This window comes from Hippopotamus amphibius, chromosome 2, assembly GCF_030028045.1.
Source record: "Hippopotamus amphibius kiboko isolate mHipAmp2 chromosome 2, mHipAmp2.hap2, whole genome shotgun sequence".
Lineage (NCBI taxonomy): Eukaryota > Metazoa > Chordata > Mammalia > Artiodactyla > Hippopotamidae > Hippopotamus > Hippopotamus amphibius.
This window is the reverse complement of record NC_080187.1, coordinates 194,659,190-194,684,161: the sequence shown is the minus strand read 5'-3', so window position 1 is coordinate 194,684,161 and position 24,972 is coordinate 194,659,190. Positions and strand designations below refer to the sequence as shown.

Below are 24,972 nucleotides of genomic sequence, written 5' to 3'. Positions count from 1 at the left end.
CACATGCGGAATGGGGCTGTCAGGATTGTGGGTTCTGCTCCTGCTCCGTCACCCTGGGGCTGCCCAGAGGACTGTCCAGGACCTTAGCCTCCCAGGAATTCTAAACTGAGCCAAACAGGCTCAGTCAAGTGAGACTCCCAGGGCACCCACGGTTGGAGCTGGCAGGAACCTCTCAGGATTAGAGTGATTAAGAACTGAGGCTTTAGAGGCACCAAGAGCTGGGGCCAAACTGCATGTCTGGCACCACTCGGCGATGGTCACCATCTCTTCTGACCCTCGTGTGTGACAGTGGGGTCAGGGCCACCCTCTGCCTAGGGCCGTGTTAGGCTTGCAGGAGAGAATGGGCATCAGCTTCCTCCTGGCGGGAGCGCGCATCTGGCCAGAAGGGGGATCGGGTGCCCCAGTTTTGTTCAGCCCACATCATGTTTGTGTTTTTGGTTTTTTTGTTGTTGTTTTTTTCTTTTTTTTTTCCTGCTGGATTGTATGGTAGATGTATTTTCGTTTGTTTGTTTGTTTTGAAGAACCTCCATACTGTTTTCCATAGTCAGCCCACATCATGTTTTATAGAGTGTGGTGATTCACATAAGAGTTCAGGTTTCTGGATTCTCTTGAGCATCAGGTGACCTCACATCCTAACCTGCATTAATCCATGGCCGCAGCTGGCTGGAGCTGAGTAGCAGCTGCCCCGTAGGGCAATCCTGGTTATCATGGGCCCCTCCCAGTTCCAACCTGCTCCCCAGTCTGCCATCTGCCGTCCTGCTCTCAGCTCGTGAGTTTACAACTCCAGAGACAGCCACAAAGGCTGAAAATGGAGGTGGGGCCATGTCTGCCTTGGACCTAAAGGGGTCTGCTGGGCTATGGGTGTTAGATGGCCTTGTCCTTTTCCTCCTAGCACTCTGAAAGCACCCCGTGGGGAAGCAAAACCGTGCTGCCTCTGCCTGCGGCAAAGAGTGGGGGAACAGGAAACAACATTGCTTTTTCTCTGGAAGCAGAAGTGTTACAGTCAGGTTGGGCTCACAGCTCAGTCTGACACTGACTGTGTGTTCTCAGACAAATTTTTTAACTTCTCAGTCTTATAAAGTGAGGATAATAATGCTGATGTGTGTTGTGTGGATTAGATGATATGCCATGTTGTGATGTGCCTGTTCTAATGCCTACCTCAGGTAGGTGTTTTGTACACACCAGGTTCCTTCCTGGGGCAGCCTGGGAAAAGGAGACTTATAAACTGAATGCTAGGATATTTAAACCAGAAGCTTTGAGGCATATTTAAAACTTGCAGAAAACATAGAAAACTTTTAAACTGTAAAATTTGTGGGAAAAGATAGTGAACTATAAATGAATGTATATGTCCTTCAAGTTATATCTTAACTTGTTTAAACTGTATTTCAGTTTTGAAACCTTTGATGTGAACAGCTTTGAACAGTTTTGCATCAATTATGCTAATGAAAAGCTGCAACAGCAGTTTAACCTGGTAAGGTCCTGCCTTCTTGAAACTAGCTCTCGGTGGGGGGGGGGGGGGGGTTGTGGGTGGGTGTGTGTGTGTTTGTGTGTGTGTGTGTACGTGGAGAGAGGCTCCGCCTGGCTCTTTCCCTCTTGAAATATCACGATTATTAAAGGACTCACATGCTGGGTCACTGCACCATCTTGTGGCCATATCTCAAAACTGCACCTTCCCATCCTATTTCATCTTTGTGGAGCCATTTGCCAACTTTTGTTTCACTTCATCACCTGTCATTCTTGGATACAGACACCCACCCCATCCTCACAGACGGACCAAACCACTTAGTTCCCTGAAGGCTCCAGTCCTTGAGAGCCTCGGTATCTGCACCTGCTTCTCTCTCTGCCAAAACCCACCTGCCCCTGTCCTTTCCCCATCCCTTCATCTTCACCTGGAGAATTCCTGCTTGTCCTTTGAAATTCAGCTTCTCCCACACAACCCATGAGGAGAAGACAGTGTGACATCATGGAGAGCATGGGCTTTTGCTCAAACTGAACTGAGTTTGAGTCTTAGCTGTACCACCTCCTTCCTCCAGGACCTTGGGTTCTCTGAGCCTCATTTTCCTCATTTTGAAAACGGGTCAGTAGCATCTGCCTAATATTCTTGTAAGGAGAAGACCTAACATTGAATCATACTTGGTAAATGTTTTTCTGTTTTGCTATTCCTTGCTCCATAATTAATCCACATATAAGCATTAGATTTCACCCTGCTGTGAATTTGTATTCCTTTAACATTCTCAAGGATTCCCTGGAAGTTTAGCATTTAATAACTGAAACTAAGATTTATTCCCAGCGGGTACGCAGCGTAACTCACCTGAAGTCGAAGTGTATCTGTAGATCCTGCCCCTCCCGGGACTCCAGTGCCGCCTCGCTCCCCAATAAACACATTCGCCTCAGCCTCAGCAGAACACATATGCAAGACACCCTGAAAATAGCGTATCAGAGGCTGCAATTCCATTTTTTCTTCTTTAATTCTGCTTTTCCTCCTCTTCTATTTCATCCTCCTTCTCCCCACCCCTCCCGCCCCCCTCTTTTTGTTTGAGTCATCTGTCAATGTGCAGATCCTCCTTGGGGGGGGGGGTAATGCCTTAAAAATATGAGAATAAACTCCCTAGTGAGCCCTCTCCTATCTCCCATCCCATAAATCTGGCCGCTGCTGGACCGCTGCATCTGGGTGGCCTCAGGGAGTTCAGCAGCGACAAAGTGAGCCCACCACCTTCCCCTCTTGGGCTCCTTGCCTTTTCTGCTCCCTTTGTGGTTAAAGCACCACCACTGACCCAGTGTCCTGAGCCTCACCTTCATCCCAACCTCTCTGCTCTTGCTCACCTGCCTTGCACGGTGTCTGACCTCTCCAGAACCCTGGGCTGAGTCCTGACTGGGCTCTCTGCCTCCAGTCCTGCTCTCTTCAAAGCCATCCCCACCCCCAAACCGAGCTATCTTTCCAGAACATAGTTCTCATCATGAACTCCGTGGGTCCTCACTGCCCCTAGGAAAAGGCCACAGGACTGAGAGTCTCTGGGGATCCGCAGCAGGCTGGTGTGATCTCCCCTCTGCCATCCTTTACAGTCCCATCCATCACCCCTACCGTCACTGTTGTGCTCTCTCTCTGGCCTGTATGGGCGCCGTTCGGTTCTCAACCACCTATTGGGCTTCTGTGCAGTTCCCACTGGGATTCTCCTGTAGCAGCCTTTCTCCTCATAATCCCTCCCCCTTCTGCCACCTGCAGCCAGGATGAGCCTGAGCCAGCCCTCTGGGAAGCCTCCCTAGTACCCTCATGGCCTAAACAAGTAATGAACAAAGCTCTCCAAGTTGTTAGCTTCTCACACTGGCCCCAAAGCCAGCATTCTCAGTGGGCTGACTCCCACCCGGCCAAAGAGGCTGGGTCTGCCTTGGACAGCAGCAGTGGCTGTGAGTGGAGGAGGGGCTCCAGGACCACCCTGAGTGCTAAAGGTGGCAGGCTGGCCCAGGCCTTACACCCCAGGATGTGGGGACCCACTCAGGCTGGGCAGGAAGATGACAACTAGACCCACGTTAGGATCTTAGCACCACTGATCGTGGGTAAGGAGGGTGACATGCACCTTAGGGTCTTCCACAAACATTACAGATCAGTCATACATCTACATTTTCCAAATGTTTATGTCCTGTTCTTCAGAAACACACTCTAATATTCTCTTTTGCTTTCTATATTAACTTCTGGATTTCCAGCATGTCTTTAAACTTGAACAAGAAGAGTATATGAAGGAAGATATTCCTTGGACACTGATAGATTTTTATGACAACCAACCAGTTATTGACCTGATTGAAGCAAAAATGGGCATTTTGGAGTTACTGGATGAAGAATGCTTGGTAACTTTTTAAAATAATTGTTGTTTTCAACTTCTGTGTAGTAATAGATGAGCATATTGCAAGGTGGATTTTTTTAACATATATGTAAATTCCTGACGTGTTACTAATTTGTTGGATGTTAATACTGGGACAGCAGTGCATAGCAGGAACCCCAGAGGGCCAGGTGACCCTCCCACCCTCCGCATGTGTAGCCCACCCTTGGGTAACATGCATGACCTCTTAGGTCATGTCCAGCAGGGAGAAGCCCTTTGAAGCTGTCCCTAGGTGTATGTATAGAGTGGACATGGAAACAGCAAATGACCACACACCAGCTGTTAATGACTAATAAGAACTGAGTTTTCTCTTACTTCCTGATTCTGTGAGTCACCCATTGGGAGGTGCAGCTGAAAAATCAACATCATACAATTGAGAAAAGAGTCTCTAGGAATTTTCCTATTACTATTACCCTCTGGGAGGAACAACTTTATAGGGAGTCAGCCTAGCGACGTCCTTCGTGGGGCCACAGGAAAAAATAATCCCTAGGACAGTATTCATTTATTTTGGTTTAAAGGTTATATTTGAATACTTAAACATACATCTTGTTTCTTTTCCAAAGATTTATTTTTACCACCCCCCACCCAAAGTGATGGTAATGTTGAAAGCTTACTGGTATTTTCTCCCCAGAATTCTCAGTTCCATGGTTCTTCTCACAGATTTTCCTTTCTGGTGCCACCTGTGCTTTAACTCCTGCAGTGATGTAGGATTAAAAGACAAGCATCAGGGCCAAACATTCTGGAAGGATCTACTGGGGGCAGGGTGCAGAGGCCAAGGGAGCCTCTAGGAATATTTGTACCTACTCTACAGAGACATTCCCTAGGTGACCAGTGTCACAAAGAAGTATGCAGAAGTCGTTTGGACACTATGGGGTATTGGATTCAGAGTTCAGGCTGCATATAGTTGATAGTTTCAAAAGTATCAATATCAAGAACAAGTTTTGCAGCTAGCTCAGTTTAAGCAAGTAAGATCTTAGTTCAAGGAGGTAGTTATTAACTAGGCAGTAAAACAGAAGAAAAACGATCTTCCTAAGGCAGGGGGTGGGGAGGACAACATTTGGTGCCAATCTTCCCCCATTCAACCAAGAATAAGAATCATGCTCACCTAATGGAATCTATTACTTTTTCCTGAACCTTTGGACTTCTTCGGGAAGAAATGTTAAAATACTGCCAATTTTGCAGGAGTAAAATCCTTCATTCTCACGTCATATATGACCGTTTCCTTTTCATCGATAAACATTTTGTTCTTCTAAAGCAGCATTGATATGTCCATTTAAACATCACTGTAAAGAATAAGATCAAAGACAGATTTATGCCTGGAGTTGCTTTTGAAAAAGGAGACTCCCATCTAGAGCAGTTCACTCTGAAGTGCAGCTTATCTTGATTTCTTAGAATTAGCGCTTTTCCTCCCCTCTGGTAATCTTTTGTCTCTAGTTTTCATACTTGCTATTCAGTTTGTTTTTCTCTTCCAGTTACCACATGGAACTGATGAAAACTGGCTTCAAAAGCTGTATAATAATTTTGTCAACAAGAACTCTCTGTTTGAAAAACCCAGAATGTCAAACACATCCTTTATCATCCAGCATTTTGCTGATAAGGTACCGTGAGCATCTGGAGTAGTACTGTGTCCTTTCCCACACACACACACACACCACCACACACACACACACCCCCAACAGCTGTCTCCTGGGAGGAGCAGGCAGGCCAGGGACTTTTCTGGTCAGAATTGTCACACTTCCCATGTAGCTTTGATAAAGGATGTGTGTGTGTGTGAGTGTGTGTTTGTGTATGTGCGTGTGTGTGTGCATGTGTGTATGTGCATGTGTGTGTATGGGTGTGTGTGTGGGGTGTGTGTGTAATAATTCCCCTTTGTCACAAAATACATGAGTTTCACTTGTACGGCTTTAAAGATAAATGTGTTGCCAGTGGACCTCATTTATGATTTTGGGCTTATTGTGAGTTCATTAACCTTTTATCAGTTTATTTTTTCTATGAAATTGTTATAATCAAGACAGCATAGTTGTTTCCTACATTGAACTTTTTTCCTCCTCCTTGTGGATTCAAAGGCAAAGGGAACCCTAAGCCAGGTCTTCTTGTATTAACTGCACGTGTTACAGGGAATGATCAGTCACCTGTGATCAGTGGGAACTAATGGGTGAGTGTAGAGTGAGTGACCAGCGGCCAGTGAGAAGTCCAGGCAGTGGGAGAGCCTGGCGCTTTCCATCAAATGACATATTCCCAGCTTTCCGAGCTTTCTGTAATGGGGTCACTGTGATAAACAGAAACTGGATCTCTTTTTAAAACATTGCCTTTATAGCCCCTTCATTAATCTTTCTTTAAAAAGAAAAGAAACTTGTGGTACTTAGGTGCTGTCTGCTTTTGCCTCTTTAGAAATAATTCCTTTTTTTGCATAGGTAGAGTATAAATGTGAAGGTTTCCTTGAGAAGAACAGAGACACCGTCTATGACATGCTGGTTGAAATCCTGAGAGCAAGCAAGGTTTGTAAAGTCCTAAGGGGCGGTTAGTGTTATTTATTGTGTATTTGATTTGGATCTAGATGTGAATGAGGAAAGAGTAAGAAGTGTGTGTGTTAACTGTCTTGTAGCAGCAATTGTAGCTCCTACGTAAAAAAAAAAAAGACTTTCAGAATTGGCACTAAAATATGTTTCTAGCTTCTGAAAGCATGCAAATTTCCACTACATGCAAAATCAGCAATCAAATGTGCAGATGACAGAGAGGAAGGAGAGCTAATACAATCATTTAAAGAATCATTATTCACATTTTATTCATTCAGGCACAGATATATATACAGCACCTACCATGTCCTAAGCATTGCCCTAGTTTCTGGGGATACAGCAGTGAAAAGGGCAGTCAGGGTTCCTGCCCTCATGGAGCTCACATCCCAGAGGGAGCGACATACCTTACACATGAAAGCACGCGGTGGTAGGTAGTGCTAAGTAAGTGCTCAAGGAAAAACAAAACAAGGCGGAGTGCTGCTCTGCATATGTGAGCTCCTTGAATCCACGATTCTGTGTGATGAAGTGTCACCATAAGAGTGACTTCTGGCTTTTTCTTTTCCTCCTTAAACATTTCTTTCAACTTAAGAATTTTAAGAATTCAAATTCTTAAAATTTGAGGATAAGGATATTTCATACACAGTCCATTTTTTTGTGAAGACTTGGTTATCATATTTATTTTTCTTCTTTTAGAAGGTCCCCAGTCTTTTGTTGATGCTCAAGTATTTTGAAAATTTCCAAATGAGCCTGAGAACTTCCACTTATGGTCATAAATAAGCCACAGGCCATGGCAACTTCAGTTATTAAAATTGATTCATGACAGAGAATTCAGTGTAGAAATAGCCTGTATTTTGTGTACAAATTTAGTTGATGTAATTCACCGACTGTTTACTCACCCCAGGCCTACCTGGGGTCCAGTATGGAAGAGGGACACAGGTTGTGGTGAAGCACAGGTGGGTCTCTCCACTAAGCCCACAAGCTGTCAGAGGCCTAGGAATTTCAGATTCACTTGTCCCTCAGGGGCTGTAGGATGCATCAGACAGGAATTCTCTCCTGAAGGAGATTCTCGGTGTCTGATTTAAAAGAAGAAAATATGAGGTCTTCTCCAAGAGAGAAGACAAGACATTTAAAGAAATAAGTGATGCAAGGTAGAAAGTAGTGTCTTAAAAGAGGTACAGATTAAAGATTAAGATAACTCAGAGGAAATTGGGGTTAATGTGTGCTGGGACACCAGGGAAGGTATTGTGAAGGGGGTGGGACTGGAAAATATTATAACAGAACCTTGAATAATGGGTAGGGCTTGGCTCTGCAGGGATGAGAATGTGGGGTTAGGAGGGAGGAGATTCCAAGTGCAGAAGTAACGTGAGTCAAGGTGCAGAGGGAGGAGGGGTAAATGTGTCTCCTTTTCTGACACTTGGAATGATGCCCACATACAGTCACATGGTTTCCGTTCTGCTCCCACTCCTGGGAAAGAAACCATCCGTCACCCCGAGTGAGGATGACCGACTCCCTTGTGGAACTGAGATTTGGCCAAGATTGTTACTCCCCCCGCCCACCACCACTGGTTTAGATGGGGTTGTTGTGACCATTTCCTTGATTGTTCCAACTGAGGACTGTGGGCAAAGACTTCTGACATTAAAACCCTCTTTGTTCTTCCCAGTTTCACCTCTGTGCCAACTTTTTTCAAGAAAATCCGGTTCCTTCTTCCCCTTTCGGTTCATCGATCACAGTTAAATCTGCAAAGCCAGTCATCAAGCCAAACAACAAGAATTTCCGGAGCACCGTGGGGAACAAGGTGCCAAGAGAGTTGTCTGAGGGCAAGGGGGCTGAGGGCTCAGCCAGGATGAGGGCGGGGAGCCAGAGATGAGTGGAACCCGTTCCAGGCCTGGACGCAGGCACTGGGCTTCTTCATATCTATGACTATAAATGCAAATGCAAAGAAACGTAGTAGTTCATCGTCATCGTGCCTCAACCTCTGAGGCTACACACACCTGAGCAAACCATCTGTTTGCACATTAACCTGAGTCACTAAGTCCCTTGCTGCTTGGGAGCATTGGACAGAGAACTGCTCTGTCCACAAGAGCAGGATATGCTGATAAGCCCAGTCACAGACTAAAACCTTTCATGTTTATGCGCGAAGTTAATTTTTCCTCCTCTTGAATAACTTGCCAAGGTTGGACCTTTTTTCTTTTAACCTTGACGTAAGCATTGAATTTCAGCGTGATGTTTGTTGCCTGGTCTTGTTCCCTAGTTCCGCAGCTCTCTGTACTTGCTCATGGAGACCCTCAATGCCACCACGCCCCACTACGTCCGGTGCATCAAACCCAACGATGAGAAACTACCCTTTGAGTAAGTGTTCGTCTGCAACAGAGGGGGAGAAGCACCGAGGACGCCGTTTCTGTCGTGATGTTGGAGAATTTGCTTACAATTGTCTTAAACTTCACCTTTTCTGGGTTTTTAAATGATTGAAAACAAGCCTGCCCTCTCCATGTAATGTTAGCACAAGCCCTCTGGCTAAGCCGTCTCATCTCCGGGATTGAGCAAAGGGGCTAGATTTGAAAGAATTATTCTACAGCTCAAGCTTATGCAGCTGAGAAAGCCAGAACATTTTCCTTGATGGTAAGAATTTGTATGTGTTTGTAGGAGAAAGGCTGTAGAGGGGTGTGAAGTTTTGCCTTCAAATGGCATGAGGCCTTAGACGTGTTCTCCGGGGCCCCAAGGAGAAGGCCCAGACCCACGAGTGGAAGTTACAGAGAGTCCCTTAACTGACTCGAGCTGAGAGGCGTCTGAGGGAGTGCTCTGTCCTGGAGGTGGTGACTGTGTCTCTCTGTCCTCAGAGGATCAGACCTAAGCCAGAGGGCCACCTGTGGGTGTCTTGTAAAGGGAACTCAACAACAAGTAGGTGCTGGGACAGGTGAGCTTGGACATTTCTTCCACTCCGGTTGTCATTTGAAGCTCAACCCCAAGACCGTTTCCCCACAAGGCTACTCCCTGTTGCCTTGGTCAGAATCAGCTGCTCCTTTCCCTGTGTCCGCAGTGTAGCTTTCTGAACTGTTGCATAGAGGTGCTATCTTCATCTGACATCCAACACATATTTATTAAGTATCTGCTGGGCTCAGGGATTACACAGGTAGATCCTGTTCCCCTGGAGCTCACAGTCCGGACAGGTCTGCTACACTGTTTTGGGGCCTGTTTATCAACAATGATAGCTTAACACATGATATTAAATCATCTTCTTTAAGGTTTGACTCCAAAAGAATTGTTCAGCAGCTGCGAGCCTGTGGCGTTTTAGAAACCATTCGCATTAGTGCACAGAGCTACCCTTCTAGGTATGTTGTCAGTTCCTTGTTTTGGGGGAAAGCACCTAACTTCAGGTCTGTGCTGAGAACCAAGGGAGGGGCTGCCACGTTTTCATCAGATATGTTTGTAAGATGTCCCACTGTGCTGTGGGAAGGCCAGATAAACAAGCAACATGTGGGACAGAGGCCACCGTGCCCACCCTGCACCCCAATCTCTGCACTAGTGAGGGGCGCCTGCTGCCTCCCCAGTGCCCCTGGGAAAGGGAGCGGGAGGGGGAGGGGGAGACGAACCATCCAGGTGTGCTCAGGTGAGGTTTGGATGCAGTGGGTCAAAGGTCAGGGCCGTTGTCCCCAGAACAGTGGCAGGTAAGCCCGCGGGGTCCACAGACAGCATGCGTTTCCTCCAGCCGGCCTCCTCAGGTCTGCCTTGACTTCCCAGGTGGACGTACATCGAGTTCTACAGCCGCTACGGGATCCTCATGACCAAGCAGGAGCTTTCATTCAGTGATAAAAAGGAGGTGTGCAAAGTGGTCCTACACAGGCTCATCCAGGTCAGTGCCGCCCCCTCCTGAAACCCCAGCCGCGCAGACGCTCTCCTCATCTTTGCCTGTGTCTCAGGGCTGTAACTGTCATGAGTGCCCAAGGAGAAAGAAAATGTGCCCGGAGTGTCTGCATGCTAGAGAGCAGACCTACTCATGGGACATCCTCTCCTGACAGTAGGAGTCACCTTGAGGGACCCGAGTTCAAACCCTGGCCTCCCCCACCCCCATGTCCTCCTGTCCTGCTGTGTTCTCCCACAACCTAGGGAGCGTCCATGGGCTAGGCTGATGTTACGCAGTCAGCTAGACGGTCACCAGGCCAGGGGTTCCAGATGTACCCCTTAGCGTGGACTTAGAGGACTGCCAAAGCCGTGAGTTGTGATGGAAAGAGGTGAGGAAACAGCTATGATGGCCAGGAAAGGGGTGGCGAAGAGAAGCCAAATGAAGACAGAAACCAAGCCTTTCCGGGCGCCTCTGCTCTTCTGTGGAAACCACCTGTGAAAGGCTGGAGCTCTCTGGCAGCCCAGCTGAAAATCACCAACAATGCACGCACCCCTTCCCACCCCACAGACGGACACCTCACCCTCAAGTCCATTTCTTCCCCACAAAGAGGCTTTAAACAAATGGGGCAAAATGTAAACTTCCAGATCATGATCAGGGCTTTTCTGCTTTATGTCAGAGAACAGAGATGTCAGGATAACAATGTTGGTGGCATGTTTGGATCTGTAAACATCTTTTCCAAATACTATAGAAAATCTGAAAGAGTTTGTTTCTGATTATGTCATTTTTCTCTTCCAGGATTCTAATCAGTACCAGTTTGGTAAAACCAAAATTTTCTTCAGAGCAGGGCAAGTGGCTTATTTAGAGAAACTCCGGTTGGATAAACTGAGGCAGGGTTGTGTTGTGATACAAAAGCACATCCGTGGCTGGCTCCAGAGGAAAAAATTCCTCCGAGAGAGACGAGCGGCCCTGATCATCCAGCAGTACTTCCGGGGGCAGCAGACTGTGAGGTATGTTGTAACCAAGAAGACATGCAGTCGTGCAGCTTTCTTCCCCATCACCTCGGTGGGCTGGGGCCTCCTGTCTCCTGGGACCCAGGCGCAGATGCGTGTGAGGGTCCCCGAGGTGGCCATGAGCCTCAAGGTGAGGTGGGTGTGTCCTTGGGGGTGCTGACTGCCGGCTGTCACCACGTGGCAGAGGTGACAGCCAAGACCCCGCAGAGAGGAAGCTGTGCTCAGGCTGCTGTGAAGAGGGTCAGAATTCCTGGTGAGACTAGTTAGAGGGGCTGGGCCCCTGGTCCAGGAGAGCTGAAAACACCTAAGGTGATCTGGGTCCAAGTGAAGCCTCTGAGTAAAGACACCACTGACTCGCCTAACTTGCGGGTGGAGGGGGCAGACCATGCCTGAGGGGCCCATGGCAAGGCTCTGCCCGCAAGCACTAAGCCCGCTGGGTGGGGCTGCCTGAGTGGAGGGCAGTTCCATGGGCCATGCCCACCCCACCCCTCCTTGAGTGCTCCCAGGAGGCCGTGCTGGGCTGGCCAGCGAGCCGGGCCTCCTTCCTGGACAGCACTGTGTGCTTCTCTGTGTCTGCCCTGCCTCCCCCCTCCGCTTGCTGTGAAGGTGGTTGAGGAGGCAGGTGTTTAAGGGCTGGGCTGTGTCGCTCAGACTCCCTCTTCCCAAGCTTGAACCTGACCTCCAGCTGCATCTGGGCGTCTCCACGCAGCTGACGCACCACAGCCTTCATCTCAGCACACCCCAAACTGGACTTGCCATCCCACCACCCTACCCCCACCCCCAGCCCACTCTCCTCCCAGGCACCCTTCGTACACAGAAACACAGCCAGCCTTGCCCTCCCGAGCCTCTGGTTTCCGTTAATAGCAGCGGTCTCCAGGAGCGGTCTCCAGGGCAGGAAACTCCGGAGTTCCCTTCTTCCCCAAAGCCATGCTCCCATTCTGTTTGGGAATCGCCATGGCCTGTCATCCTGCTCCCCACTTGCCTTGTGTGTCTGTCCCGTTCATTTCACTCCTGCGCCGCTGCCCTGTACAAGGCCTTCATCATCGTTTGCCTTTCACTCTTACAGCACAGCCCTCCACCTGCTGCTTTCTCTCCCGTCTTCCTAAAGTAGGGCCTCATAGAGCCACTGCCCTGCTCCTACCTTTAATGCCCCCAGTGGCCCCCATTTCCCACAGAAGAGCACTCAGCCTTGGACATGCTATTCATGGCCCCCCATGGCCTGGATGCAGTCATAAGCATGGAAGCTCTGTGAGGACAGGGACGTACTTGTCTGGTTCCCACTGCATCCAGGCCTGAGACCCAGCACAGTGGCTGTCACATAGTAGGTGTTCAATAAGTATATTTTTTAACAAATTATCCCCATCTGTCTTTCTCATCTCACTGACTGCCAGTTTTCTCCATATATGTTATATCCTAGCAATTCCAGATAAATTCTCTTCTTCTGAATATTTCAGGCACTTCCAGGCCTCCATGCCTTCACGAGTCCCCTAGCCTGAAATGCTTTTTCCAGCCTTCATGTCTACAGAAATCCTACTTTTCCATTAAGCTGGCTGACATGTCAGCCCTTTCCAAGCAGAATGATAGTTCAATAAAATCTCTCTTACAGATCTTTTAGTAATAATTTTATTTTTCCTCTCATCCCACTGGACCATTTCTAAGTCTCTGTTTCATGAGGTTGTAAATTCCGAAGGTAAGAACTTCGTCTTCACCTCCAGTGCTTCAGATAGGAGTCAACAAACTTTCTCTGTAAGGGCCAAATATTTGGGCTTTTGGGGTCATGCCCTTTCTCTCACAGCTGTTAACTTTGCCTTTGTAGCATGAAATCAGCCATGGGCCATGTGTAATTAATCGTTGCAGCTGTATTCCAACAAAACGTGACAATGACAGGTGGGAGGCTGCAGATTTGGCCCCCAGGCCATAGTTTCCCAACTCCTGATCTAGAGCCTGCAGTGTGATCTCCCACAAGAAAGAGTGACCAGATAAGTGCGCAGGTGCAAAGCCAAAGCACAGTTGCGTTGTCACGGTCTCTGTGGGTGTGTGAGTGACAGCAGGTTGATCAGCCTGAATGAAGAGTGTGACAGTTCCCACCTGGTGCCTTGGGCCTGGAGCAGATCTAGGTTCAGATAAGGGTACAAAGAAGAGGTAATGACATTGATCTGGAGTAGACACTAGCATAAACCACTTACAGCGTTTAATATGTAGACTTCCAAAATATTTGTATGTGCCTTACTTAAGAAGCATTGCACAAGCTTGTCGCTCTGGAGTAGATGTCAGTGCCCATGGATAACAGATTTATTCTACATTCTTTTTAACCAAGGAAAGCTATTACCGCCACAGCCTTAAAAGAAGCGTGGGCTGCCATAATCATTCAGAAGTACTGCCGTGGGTATCTCGTTCGCAGTTTGTACCAGCTGATTCGTGTGGCCACCATCACCATCCAGGCCCACACCCGAGGATTCCTGGCAAGGAGGAGGTATCGACAGGTGTGGCTTTCTTGGGACTTGGGTTTTCCAGAGCTCATGTTATTTTTCACTAATAGTAGTCCTGATGGGTTTTCTGATGGAAGACTTTCCTGGAGAAAAGGAAGTCCTGGGATGTGAATGTCTATTCGTATGTGTCTGCTACAGGTGGGATTTGGTTATTGTTCAAAAGTCTAGGTAATAGGGCTCTGTGGGTTGATTACAAGAAATTGGTATTTCACCCCACAGGAATGTTTTGATAATTGCATCTCCCAACAGTGGAGGAGTTGAAGAGAAAAACAGTGGAGATGCAGTTTGCATTACACAAAATCTTGTTTTAAAGATGCTAGAAGAACACAAGGCTGTGATCCTTCAGAAGTATGCCCGAGCGTGGCTGGCCAGACGCAGGTTCCAGAGCATCCGACGATTCGTGCTCAACATTCAGCTTACTTACAGAGTTCAGCGTTTGCAGAAGAAGCTAGAAGACCAGGTAGGTGTTCATAGTGCATGTTTCATATTTACTTTTTCTAATAGGTGTATTTTGTTCGGGGCCAGCTGCTTAGCTATGTTGTTGATGAAACAAAATTATGTTAAGGCAAGACAGGAAAAATTGAACATAAAATTTTCTCTGCCGTTTGAGCCGCAACCCCCTCCTCTTTAGCATGTGTGGTGCATCTGCATGATACATTAACTAGATCCTCTTAGAAGGCACAGGAATGCCTACTCGTCCCCCACCCCAGCCCCACCCCCCGCAAAAGCAATTTCCTCCTGGTGCCAGCAAGGTAGCTCCTTAAGAGATAACTTTCCGTCCTTAATCCTATAGTGGGTCGCAGTGATCCACTACTTGTTTTATTGGACTATGTAAACTGTCAGTATATTACTTTGATGTATAGCCCTTTGTCTCAAAAACATATACCTGTGCTTTGACCTCGAACAGGTGGAACAGTCCTCCGAACTTTCTGAAAGACTGTCTCCTGGGTTATAAACCTTAAGTTGGCTCAAATAAAATACTTTATTTTTTTAAGATTGGCTATTGACTAATTTTTTTGTCTACACTTTTAAGATTTATGCCCATGTGAAGAGGTTCAAACAGTTTACACGGAACTGTAAAGCTAGGAAACAGAAGTATACTGTAAAGGGCTGATACATATGGTTGTGTAGGTTGTATACTGCACAAGGGCACCTGACCAAGAGAGCAAGCGGGGCTGAAATCCCATCTGGCTTTACTTGCCAGCCCATGTGTCTTGGTGTAAAGTTGAGGCATGGGTGCCTTCTTCTAATTTGTACAAAGATGCTACCTGCATGCCAAGCCATGCTCCCTCAGAGCTGCACTGGCCCAGAGAAGTTGCCCAAAAGTCCATACGGTCTAGCTACAGCAATGCCTAAGTTGGGAAAATTCCCCATACCATTCCCACTGGTAGGAAAAAACTCCATATTCCCTCAGCCAGTGGGGGAGGGCTGGAATACACAGTGTCGTGATCTATAAAACTCAATCCTGCATCGGTCTTAAATAATACTGAGATTCTCCTACAATAAACTTTAAACTTAGCCCTAAGCTATACCATAGGGGTCTTTGGTGAATGAATGAATGAATGTGCAAACAAGAAACTTGAGGTTTTGATACAGTTTCCCTTTCTTGTGCTGTTGTGCGGTAGGCCTGCATGTTTTGTAGTTTGTGTAGAACAGCACTGAAAAACAGCCCTGGCCAACTAGGAGCAGGGCTGGTGGGATTCCGCACACTGCCTGAGCTCCTTCCTGGGTATCCATGTGCCATGACAAGCCAGCAGAGACTGCGCAGCTTAAACAACAGACATGAATTTTCTCACAGTGCTGGGGGCTGAAAGTTCAAGATCAAGGTGTTGGCAGCGTTGGTCTCTTCTGAGGTGTTTCTTCTTGGCTTACACGTGGCCTTCTTCTCCCTGTGTGGTCACGTCATCTTCCCTCTGGGGAAGATGTGTCTGAGTCCTAATCTCTTCTTATAAGAACACCAGTCATACTGGACTAGGGCCCACCCGTATGACCTCATTTTACCTTAATTACATCTTTAAAGATCCAATCTCCAAATACAGTGACGTTCTGAGGTGCTGGGGATTAGGACTTCAGCATGTGAATTTGGGGGGATGGAAGGGACACAGTTCAGCTCACCACATTAGGGTTGTCCTGGAGCTCCATCGTTGGACTAAAAGAGTCCCCAGCTCAGGAAGGCATGTGCCTGACCAGCTCTGCCTCCCTGTTTTCACGGGGATGAAGATGCTCATACATGCTGCTGTAATGATAACTGAGGTCCAAGTAAATAAACCTCCGATTTAGATGAGAAGGTGTGCAAAGCAAATGGAACAGCTTCTTTATTTGGGATGGCCCCCTACGTACCTGATGTTTCTTTCCTCTAGAACAAAGAAAACCACGGGCTGGTGGAGAAGCTGACCAGCCTGGCTGCTCTTCGGGCTGGTGATGTGGAGAAGATTCAGAAACTGGAATCAGAACTGGACAGAGCAGCCACCCACAGGCAGAATTATGAGGAGAAGGGGAAGAGATACAAGGCTTCTGTGGAAGAGGTCTGTGCTGGAAGTGACTATGGACCTAGGTTGTGAGTCTTGCCATGGAAGAGATCACAGTGCAACATTTTCCCACAGAGTAGACTTCTGCAGAGCACATCAGATTTTGCTATTGGCTTCCATTACCAAAGAGAGCCTGCATTTTAGGGGAGGTGAGATCTGAGGCCTCGAGTCCAGAGGGGAGGAAAAGGAGGCTAGTGTTTTAAGAAGCACAACATAAGGTTTCCTCTTCCTTTCCACTTCTGTGAAGTGATAAAAGGCCTGAGAAAGAGCCCTGGTCAGATGCTTTCCTCTCTTCCAGCATGACCTTGGTATCCTGTCACTTGTCCACCTGGGGTGCACCCTGGAAGGATCATCCCCAGAGCAGCAGTGCAAAGCACGGGCAGGTTTTCATCTCTGTGGTGTAGTAAAAAGAGCAGTAGGTGTAAAAACCAGATGTCCCAGGTTCAAATCTTCTCTGTCTGGGCAACCTTGGACAAATCACTTACCTTCTCTGAATTTTGGTTTCCTCGTATGTAAAATGGGAATAATAAAAAGGGATGGATGGAATTATTGTGGAGATAAAATTGTCAGATAAAATAATTGACTGTCGTAGAGCCCTGCACAAGCGTGAACTGATGTGTTCTAAGCAGGTGGTCGTTATTACAATCTGTTCTGCACCTTCTGAAGCCCCACAGCACCCAGAGTGGTGGTGGCCTGGAGCCCAGGGCATCCCTCTGCCCTTCCCATGACCAGGTGCCTGGCTTCACCAACACAGAGGCTGGCATCTCCCACACTGCCAGTCACAAGCCGTCAGCACCCAGGGGCCCCCAGCTGCCTTCCCAGCAGGCACTTTACAGGAGAACTTCTGTCGTGATCACACATCCTTCCCAAGTTGTAACACTCTCAAAGTGTGAATCCACTTTACATCATAAATTTCTTATGTTAAATATATAAATACCCTGGCAATTTTTAGCCAAGAAAAAGACAGAGGCGTTTCCTTGACTTTGGGAAGACCTTGGATTTGGTGCTTTCTGCTCGATTTCAGCCATTGCTGGGCGAGGCTGGGAACTAGTGTCTGTTGAAGCCACATGGAGCCCCCACATGTGGAGCTAAACACAGCGTCTTGCAGTGGGCTGCTGCCGGCTGTTACCTATGGATGGGAGCTGAGACCAAAAAAAATACTAATTAAAAAATATACAGCAATGGTGACAAAACTTAAAGCAAGGTTTTCAAAAAAACATTTTTTTCTTTGGTAGAAATTGGCAAAGCTTCAGAAGCATAATTCAGAGTTGGAAATACAAAAAGAACAAATACAGCTGAAGCTTCAAGAGAAGACTGAAGAATTGAAAGGTAAAGCCCAAGGTGGCTGGACACACATTCACTGGTTCACAAGTCCAGTCATTTGGGAAAAGGTACTGGGGGAGAACTGAGTTTCAGGCTGAATAAGGAGGCTCTGGTATAATGAGAACGTTTTCACTCCACAGAGAATAACTTTATTTAAATTGTGGCAACCATACCCTACAGATTCATCTGGTTTATTTCCATCTTTTGTTGGAGCACAGCGGTCCCTGTCTGTGCCTCAGAATCTCCTGGGCCATTTGCAAAGTACAGATGGATGGGCCATAAGCCTCAGCTGTTATATCAGAAGATGGGGTGGGGGGTTGTCTGTGGGTGGTGGTGGTAAGGATGGTTCAGAATCTGTCTTTTTTTAAACTTTGCAGTCATCCTGATGCATTTCAGGGCAATGTTGGGATAATGTTTGTGGCTTGCCAAGGATTTGCACTCAGATTTCAGCTCTGTGCAAGTTACTTCGTCTAGGTGATCCCCAGGTCCCCTGCCACTGTCCTGGCCATGAACAAAGGGTGCTGCTTAGTCCTGAGCCACATCAGCCCTGCACTGTCGGATGCAGACCCATGGGACCAGCCGCAGCATCACTTGCCTTTGGAATGTGGAGCGGCCATCCTTAGCCTAGCTCTGTCCATCTGTACTTGTCCAACTCCAATTCTAATTTCAAGCACCTGCTAAATCCCAGAAAAGGCAGGGAACATGAGCCTAATGATTCCTGACCAGATAGTTTAAATCACCACACTGGATTATTTATCGTGTCCAGGATCTGTTCCTTAAGCTCCAAGGTGGGGGCAGGAGTGTAAGGGTTCAGGTCTGGGGATCTAGCACACACCTTAGGCCCAGCTGTTGGTGGAGGTGCCAGCATCTGGAGCAGCACTGAGCCCGGTTCAGGTCAGAGTGTGGGAGAAGCACAGGTCAGGAGGAGCAAGTTAACATTCTGAGACCTGACCAGCAAAGCAAGAAGGGTGTTCAGGTGATGCCCAGGATGGGTGTGACCTCCTGCTCCAGATACCCTGTCTCTGTGGGCTGATGACATGGATGCTGGGGCCCACATACAAGGCAGTGATGGCCAGGAGGAGGTCAGAGGTCTGTGAGCAAACCTTGAACCCGAATTAGGGAAGGGGTCACCCACCTCCACCTTTTTAATTACAATACACTCCTCTTGAGTGTTTGTCCTTTTTCCTAACTTCTTTAAGTGGAATTTCCTACAAAAAATTTTAAATTTTCACAAGTATGTCCTGAAAATTATATATTTGACAGCATTGACATGTTTGGGTGGATAATTTTATACTTCCTTCTGAAAAGTGCCTGAAAGTTTTCACATTCCATGTTTATATTAGCTGCTTATCCTGTGGGTCTCCCTACACATGGCAAACTGAGTTTTATGAAAGCATCAACTTCCACTTAACCTTGTGAAGTGTGACTGAGGGGTGTTATCAAATGCTGTTTCCCTTTTTTGAGATTCCAACTTGGGCAAAATCCCATTGCTTTGGGGAAGAAAGTCCTATTTGGGCAGCCTCTTTAGCCCATTTGCAAATGGCCCAAGATGGTAAACAGCAGAATTGAAGTCAGTTCTGTGCGTGAATTAAACACTGAAATTATACCAAATATGGTGTCTTCCACATTAAAGCTTAAGCATTTTCCCTAGTATTTTCTGGCTCGCTCACAACATACAGAAGCAGTCATTTTGATTCAGAGACATTTTACACTGCATTAGACAAACTATGAAACTGTTGGCTTTTTTTAAAATGAAGTCATATGGAAGATTGCTGTTGTCACCTCATCCCTGGGCTACCCTCTGGGACGGGACTCAGAAATGAGGTAGAACTCAAGGATGGGGTTCAGCTCAGCACACATTGGGCGGTCTGGCTCTGGTGGGCTACCTCTGTCATCCCGCTCCAGTTCTGAAGGGCACCTGTTGTGTGTGGACACATTGGGAATGTGGAGCTGTCCTAACTACAGACTGTCCTGAACCCCAGTGATTATCTCCTAGTGATCAGGTGCCCACGTAAGCTACACTTTGTGTTGGATTCTTGTGTTTAAGTGCAGCAGTGACTATTATACTTCCTCTTCCCCAGGTGAGGATGGACACTCTATTATTTTGTTGGCTGTCATGAGTGAGTGATTCTCCACCAAGCTGCTTTTGTTCCCCTTCCCCTCCCCCTCCAGGGGACATCTGGCAATGTCTGGAGACATTTTTGGTGTCACAGCTAGAGCAGAGGTGCTACTGGCCTCCATTGGGTAGAAGTCAGGGATGCTGTTCAACATTCTACAATGTGCAGGATGCCCCCCTTCTCCACAGCAAAGAATTATCCAGCCCAAAGCGCCGAGAGTGCAGAGATTGACAGCTCCTTTCATAAACTGATCATTTTCTTCCCAAAGGATTTCTGTTTACTTTTAATAATAATATTTATTTTTCTCAAAGCCAACGTATTTCTCTTAATAAAACAAATGGTATTCAGACCAATAAAAGTACTATGAATGCAACTATTTATAGATTCCAACACAACAAATTTGTGAGGATTATTATTTTGAAACCCCCTTATCTATTTCTAACTTATAAAAAATGACAATTATACTCTCAAGTCCCATTAATAATAAAAATCACATGGTTGTTCTTACATTGTCACTTTCTTACATGTGACATGAAACAATCAAAGCGTTGCTTTGCAGACACATTTCAAAGAGCACGCATTCTCTTTTCACAGAAAAAATGGACAGCCTCACCAAGCAGCTCTTTGATGATGTGCAAAAAGAAGAACGACAGAGAACGTATGAAGTCTCGTTTGCCTTAAAGCCACTGCTTCCTTTCCTCTCTGCTGTTTTCTGTTTTGCTTCTCAGCTTGCAGGTGGCAGATCACGGATACAGGAGAGCAGGGTGTGAATATTTATAGGAAGTGAGAGACTGAGCTTTGTGAGAGCTGAGTCCCCAGTGTGTAGCTTTCAGACACTGCACAAGTTCTGGAGCTGTGGGCACAGTGGACCACTGGGAATACCTTGCTTTCCCTTTATTGCCAAGACAGTGAGAAGTTCAGAGACTGCCACCTCTTTCAGCTTCCATCAAATCCAAAGACGAAAATTATTGCCTCTTAAATAAACCTCCCTTTCTTCCCCTCCCCCCATTGTTTCTGTAAATTTGACTCTTGTCTCAGACAGTAGGGTGCGTAACCCACCTCACAAAAATTAAGACAGGTCCCCACGACCTTGTCCTGTACCAGCCCTGCCTTTCCTGTCTCAATATCAAATCCTTTGCTGAGGTCTAAAGCCTCCAGTCTGTGCCGCCTCTCTTAAGGAGTCAGCTCACAGGTTTTTAGATCTGCAGACAGGGATGCATGTCAGGGTGTTGGGGAGAGATGGAGCACTCTTGCATATCTCTGTTGGAGGCTAGAAGGCCCAGGACTGCCTGGGTGGCAGGATATACACCTTCCCTGTAAAGTTAGTTAGCAGGAGAACCTGGGCCTGGATGAGGGGGGCAGGATGCTAGGGGAGGGAGTATGACTGCAGAGCTCCAAGAGTTAACCTTTACATAAAATGTTTCATGATCCTACATCAGTTTTGTTTTGTTTCTTTTTGATGTATGGTTGATTTACAATATTATATTAGTTTCAGGTGTACAACATAGTAATTCAAAATTTTTATACATTGTAGTCCATTTATAGTTAGTATAAAATATTAGCTATATTCTCTGTGTTATACAATATATCCTGTAGCTTATTTATTTTATACATAGTAGTTTGTGCCTCTTAATCCCCTACTCCTTTCTTGCCCTTCCACCTTCCCTCTCCCCACTGGTAACCACTGGTTTATTCTTTATGAGTCTGTTTCTGCTTTGCTACATTCATTCATTTTATTTTTTAGATTCCACATATAAGTGATAACACACAGTATTTGTCTTTCTCTGCCTGACTTTTTTCACAGAGCATAATACCCCCCAGTTTCATCCATGTTGTTGCAAATCGAAATTTTTCTTTTTTTATGGCTGAGTAATATTCCATTGTATACATATGCCACATCTTCTTTATCCATTCATTTGTTGATGGACTCTCAGGGTGCTTCCATATCTTGGCTATTGTGAATAGTGCTGCTAGGAACATTGGGGTGCATGTCCCCTTTTGAATATATACCTAGGAGTGGAATTGCTGGATCATACTTAGGTCAGTTTTTAAATAAGAATAGTTACATTTGGATAGAGGAGCTCAGCTATTGGCATCTGCTGGTGTTCTGGGGCTACATAGGAGTGATCATTTCAAGCAGGGGCTTGGAGAGCCAGCCTGAGGCCAGGTCACTCTGAGCTCTTTGCATTCCTCATCAGCATTCACCTGCAGCTTATTTTGGTTCCTGGTTGGCTGACTAGGGAAGACTTGGTCCCATTACAACCCTCGAGAGGCTCAAAGTTCCCACAATCAGTGAGTACACTCCCTGTGAGTTTAGGCTACAAGTCTAAGATTCCCTTTACATAAAATTTCTGGTTGCAATTTACTTCTTCAAATATATTTCCCTGGCCTCTTAGGAGCACTACAGTTTTGTTTTCTTAATCTGAAAACAAAGTTTAGAAGTTTGTTAATACCTGTAAGAAGAAATGAGACAGAAACTTATTGGGAATATGACTCTCTTCCTCAGGATTTTCCCCTTTTGTGCTATAAAAGCAAGTCATAAAATGGAATGAGTTGACAGCCCAGCAAGTGGGAAGATGATTTAATAAACTCACAGAGCTCAGTTCTGACTGGGCCCCTGTGGACTGTGTGGGGCTGGTCTAGGTTCTGTATCTCTCTTCAGTTATTTTCTTGGGCAGTTCCCTATATTTAATTGAGTAGTCATCTTACAAGAAATTGAATTTCTGTGGCTTTTTGGGCACCTGAATTTGCTGCAGTTTATTCTAAAATGTTTGAAGAGCTGGACCCTTTCACGTTACTAAATGGCTGTAGTAACTTGTTTAGGACTAAGCCAAACTGCTCCAGAATCCTTGGTTCTAGGTAGGGGACAGGACTTGGCAGAATGTGCCAAAGTCTTTACTGAGTGAAGTGGCCCCTTTAGGGGACCACGTGGAACCAGGGTGGCTTGGGGGATACAGGACCCCAACAATCATTGAGTCTAAGTTCAGCCTCCCTCTCCTGCGTTTCCTGTGTGTGATCACTGTAGAGCCACACTTCTCTGATCAGAAGGTGTAAGAAGCCGCCTTAACCTAAGGGGACAGAAAACAGTCTGCTAAAAATAAGACCATTGTCCTCACAATAGGTCTTAACTTTGCTCTTTCTTTCTGAGTCTCTTATTCTCAAAATGTTGTGTGGTTCTAATTCATGGTAAAGACTTTAGAGACGGTTCATGATTTTCTTTTGCTGCTTAGACTTCTTGAAAAAAGTTTTGAACTGAAAACACAAGACTATGAGAAGCAGATCCAGTCTTTGAAAGAAGAAATTAAAGCTCTCAAGGATGAGAAAATGCAGCTGCAGCGTCAGCTGGAGGAAGAGCGGGTCACCTCTGATGGCCTGAAAGGGGAAGTGGCCCGGCTGAGCAAGCAGGCAAAGGTAGGAGCCCCTCACTCCTGCACGAGCTCTTTGGCTGACTCGTCTGCCCGGCGGATTCGCATCCCCGCAGGGTCAGCTGAAAGCACCCATGTGAAAGCAAAAAGCCAAAAGACCCTGATTCCGCCAGCGCTTCCAAGCAGAGACCCCCATGCTGCCTTTGACTGAGCAATACTCTTTTTTGTGTTTTAAAAGTCAGGTTCCTAACTTTGTAAAAATTATATTTACATAAAGCTATTCAAATATGGTGGCCTAGAGAATACTTCTATATTAAATTATAAATTGATGTGAATCCCTCTTGTATAATCCATCGTGTTGTTGTATGTCTATACATACCTGTATTAAAATTAAATCACCGTATCAAAATCTTCCATTTTCAAGTGTTATCAGATAATCTACAAAAGCAATTGTCCATGCTTGGACAATCAAGGTTTAACTAAATTCCTTCCCCACTGGAAAACACAAACTTGTTTGTCCCTCCATTCTTCAGTGCAAACCATTTTAGTGTAAGGTTGGAAAACTTTTAAGCTTCCACTAGATGTGTAAAACACGTTAGTAGACTAATTGTTATGATTATGCAGATATCCTCTGTAATCATTATGGAATAGCTGTGCACGGTTTAGAAGCCATGTCATGGAGGCAACCTGGGTTGCCTCTGAATTTCTTAGCAGAACTGCCCGTATTCTCTGGGCCCTGGTTCCCTATTGTTTAAAAGTGGTAGATTGGCCTGGAATCCGGAAGGACCGCATATGCCTATGAGCCCTTCATTCTTAGCAGCCACATAAGACTGATGTCAATCTGGGAGTCACGTCATGTGGCTACAGTCTGTATCTTGGGAAATCATGTGGCTGCCCTTGGAGTGAGACACCAATATTTGTCACTCACTTCCTCTTCAGTAGTTAAAACTATGGTCTAAACTTTCCTAAGTGGTATATGAAGGAGGTTAGTGTGATTTTCAAAGAAAATAAACCCATTGTCATCATTACACGTTATAATAAGCCTATAAGTAAATACAAATATGACTGAGCATTTATTGAAACGTTACAAAGAGCAGGTCTTGAGGATGGAGAGTCCCAGGTCTCCTGTCAGCTCTCCATGTGACCCTGAACATGCCATGTGCCCCTCATGCAGCTTCCGTTTTCTAATCTACAAAAGGTCATTCTACTCACCTTATAGGCCTGTTACAAGGATGGGGTCGTGTATGTAAAATGATCAGTAAATGCCAACTTGATCTCCCTTTTCACCCTCTGTGGAAACAAGAGCTTTAACCTTTAAACATCTAGGCTGAGAAAACATCCAGGAGGAGTTATTCACCTCTGCGTAGCTCCCACAGCTACACAACCACAAACCTGAGCTCACAGGTGAACACAGGCAGAATGCAGCCTCTTCCCCACAGCCGGAGCTGCCCCTCTTGGACCCTGGTCATGCCCTCATTGCCAACTCCCAGACCTCCAGGGCATGCCCTGGCCCTGCTGCTGGGCCACATCTAAACCTAGCTGGAGCCCCAACCCTTAATAGGGAGTGACGTTGCCCACTTCCTTGCATCCAAGACTTCATAATACAGTGAGAGAGAACTTAGCCCCTGTGTCCTCACTTCTTTCCCTCCCCTCCCCAAACTTGTAGTAGGTACTTATATTTTCCCTTTATATAGTAGGGAAGCTAATTCTCTTGATACAACCAAGTATATCTGGGAGTAACAGTATTTTAGATAGTTGAACAATGTTTTAAGGCCAAGCTTTATGGGCAGTGATGGTTTAACAAGATTTTAACTGAGAAACTGCAGTGAGGACAACTTGCGTAGGTAAATAATACAGGAATTGTGTTCCCTGTGTCTGATGTAAATCATGATCGCTGTTTTTTCTTCA

At 46.2% G+C, this 24,972-nt stretch overlaps 1 protein-coding gene across 1 annotated transcript in view; it reads left to right on the top strand.

The window, feature by feature from the left end:
* Positions 1 to 24,972, top strand: part of MYO5C (myosin VC) — a 96,696-nt gene that overhangs the window by 38,771 nt on the left and 32,953 nt on the right. Inside the window, exons 11-25 of the mRNA XM_057723964.1 lie at positions 1,390 to 1,471; positions 3,703 to 3,843; positions 5,348 to 5,473; positions 6,290 to 6,373; positions 8,052 to 8,186; positions 8,643 to 8,740; positions 9,634 to 9,720; positions 10,130 to 10,241; positions 11,028 to 11,239; positions 13,560 to 13,725; positions 14,045 to 14,191; positions 16,092 to 16,256; positions 17,495 to 17,588; positions 20,294 to 20,357; positions 22,930 to 23,110. Coding sequence (XP_057579947.1) covers positions 1,390 to 1,471; positions 3,703 to 3,843; positions 5,348 to 5,473; positions 6,290 to 6,373; positions 8,052 to 8,186; positions 8,643 to 8,740; positions 9,634 to 9,720; positions 10,130 to 10,241; positions 11,028 to 11,239; positions 13,560 to 13,725; positions 14,045 to 14,191; positions 16,092 to 16,256; positions 17,495 to 17,588; positions 20,294 to 20,357; positions 22,930 to 23,110 — 1,894 coding nt within the window. The remainder of the gene's footprint in view (positions 1 to 1,389; positions 1,472 to 3,702; positions 3,844 to 5,347; positions 5,474 to 6,289; positions 6,374 to 8,051; positions 8,187 to 8,642; positions 8,741 to 9,633; positions 9,721 to 10,129; positions 10,242 to 11,027; positions 11,240 to 13,559; positions 13,726 to 14,044; positions 14,192 to 16,091; positions 16,257 to 17,494; positions 17,589 to 20,293; positions 20,358 to 22,929; positions 23,111 to 24,972) is intronic.